At 49.5% G+C, this 1,604-nt stretch overlaps 1 protein-coding gene across 1 annotated transcript in view; it reads right to left on the bottom strand.

The window, feature by feature from the left end:
- Nucleotides 1–5: 5 nt before the first annotated feature.
- The window catches only part of FAM129A (family with sequence similarity 129, member A), a gene marked incomplete at its 3' end in the record, with an annotated part of 46,974 nt that continues 45,375 nt past the window's right edge, over nucleotides 6–1,604 (bottom strand). Inside the window, exon 9 of the mRNA XM_011995368.1 lies at nucleotides 6–745. Within this exon, the coding sequence (XP_011850758.1) occupies nucleotides 6–745 (740 nt within the window). The remainder of the gene's footprint in view (nucleotides 746–1,604) is intronic.

A 1,604-nucleotide genomic window follows, 5' to 3' on the forward strand; every position in this document is an offset into this window, starting at 1 on the left:
GTGAGGCCTCCACTGGCTTGTGGAGAGGCTGGGCTGCCTACCTCTGGAAATCCCCCCAACTCCTCCCCACGGGCCTCGGGACAGGGAGGCTGGGCCTCCCTCTCACTGACTTCACTTTCTTCACAGTTGTCCAGATGGGTGGCAGCTGCCTGACTGGGCTCTTTTTCTTCTTCTTCTTCATTTTCTTGGGGAATGTGACTCTCCCCGTTTGTATCTTCTTCTATCGCTGGAGCAGAGTCCACTGATACTTCCACAGACGCTGTCAGCAACTTTCTGAGCTCCTTCAAAGAACCTGAGGCAGTGATGGGTTCTGGCTCTTCCTGGGCGGGTTCTTCACCCTCAAGGGGCCCTCCAAGCTCCAGCTCTGACGAACGTGTGCCCGGGAGTCCTGCTGTGTCCTCTGCCGCCACAGGACTCACCACGAGGTCATCCACTCTTGAAATAATAACCTGCTCAGTCCCACCCGGGGGTAGGCTTGGCCCAGGGAGAGAAAGGCTTTCTCCTTTGGCCAATGAGCTAGGGACCTCAGGCTGCTTCTCTTCCTCCGACTCCTGGAATACTTCGTTACTGAGGGTCTCACTACCCGGAACTCCTGGCAGAATGGCAGAAGCTCTCCTGGCAGGGCTGGCCTGGTTTGACCCTGTGAGGGGCTTTAGATCTGTTAAGCTGGACACACTTTCACTGGGCAAGGCCATGTTATCTTCAAATAAGTTGTGTTTCTTCAGGATAGCGGCTTCCTTTATCACTGAGAGATACCAGAGAACAAAACATGATATTAACACTCTGCCCTGGTCAGCCTGGATTTTCTGATTTTATTGAGAAGCCAAAGTCCTCTCTCAGCCTCTCTGGCTATCCAAATTTCTCTATTTCAAGACCCAGTTTACATCCAGGGAGCCTTCCCTGATGACCAAAGACCATAAACTCTTTCCAAACTCTGAGCCTCCGTAGCATTCATTCATTCATTCATTCATTCATTTATTCGAACAGCAAACATTTGCAGGGCATTTAACATGGGACAAGCCCTGGGAATGCAGAGATGAATAAACTATAGCCTTTGTTTTCAAGACACTCAGGGTCTGCAAGAGCATCACCTGTATCCCTCAGGGAGGCCCCAGCACATTTTATTAGCTGCTAAGATGGCTAGCTTCAGTTTGTCCACCTGGACTGAAATCCTCTAGGGCAGGGGCAGGCCTTACACTTCTCTGCTTTACCTTGCAGTACAGTCCTAAATGTGTAATAGGTACTCGGTACTGCACATGCAGAGGAGAGGGCCGAAATGAAGATCTGTGTGCATCTAGCTCAGTTTCAAAGGCCAGCAGAGGGGCAAATCTAATAAGAACAACAACAGCAGGTGACATTTTTGACCACGGGCCTCCTACTTATGGCAGTGCAGGGGCTCTAGTGCCCAAAAATATCACATCCCAGGGCTGCCATTCATATCAAAGACAGTATAGATTTGTGTATTCAGCATAACTTTTCAGCAGCTAGCTGCAGAGTTTCCTTCTCTAACAAAATCAATATATGGTGACAATTTTCTAACAGAGAGCAATAAAGTGTCTGGAGGAAAGGAGTCTTTTTCTCAATCACCCAAAGGTGCCCATGGT

Source organism: Mandrillus leucophaeus, unplaced genomic scaffold (genome assembly GCF_000951045.1).
Source record: "Mandrillus leucophaeus isolate KB7577 unplaced genomic scaffold, Mleu.le_1.0 Scaffold484, whole genome shotgun sequence".
In the NCBI taxonomy this organism is placed as follows: domain Eukaryota; kingdom Metazoa; phylum Chordata; class Mammalia; order Primates; family Cercopithecidae; genus Mandrillus; species Mandrillus leucophaeus.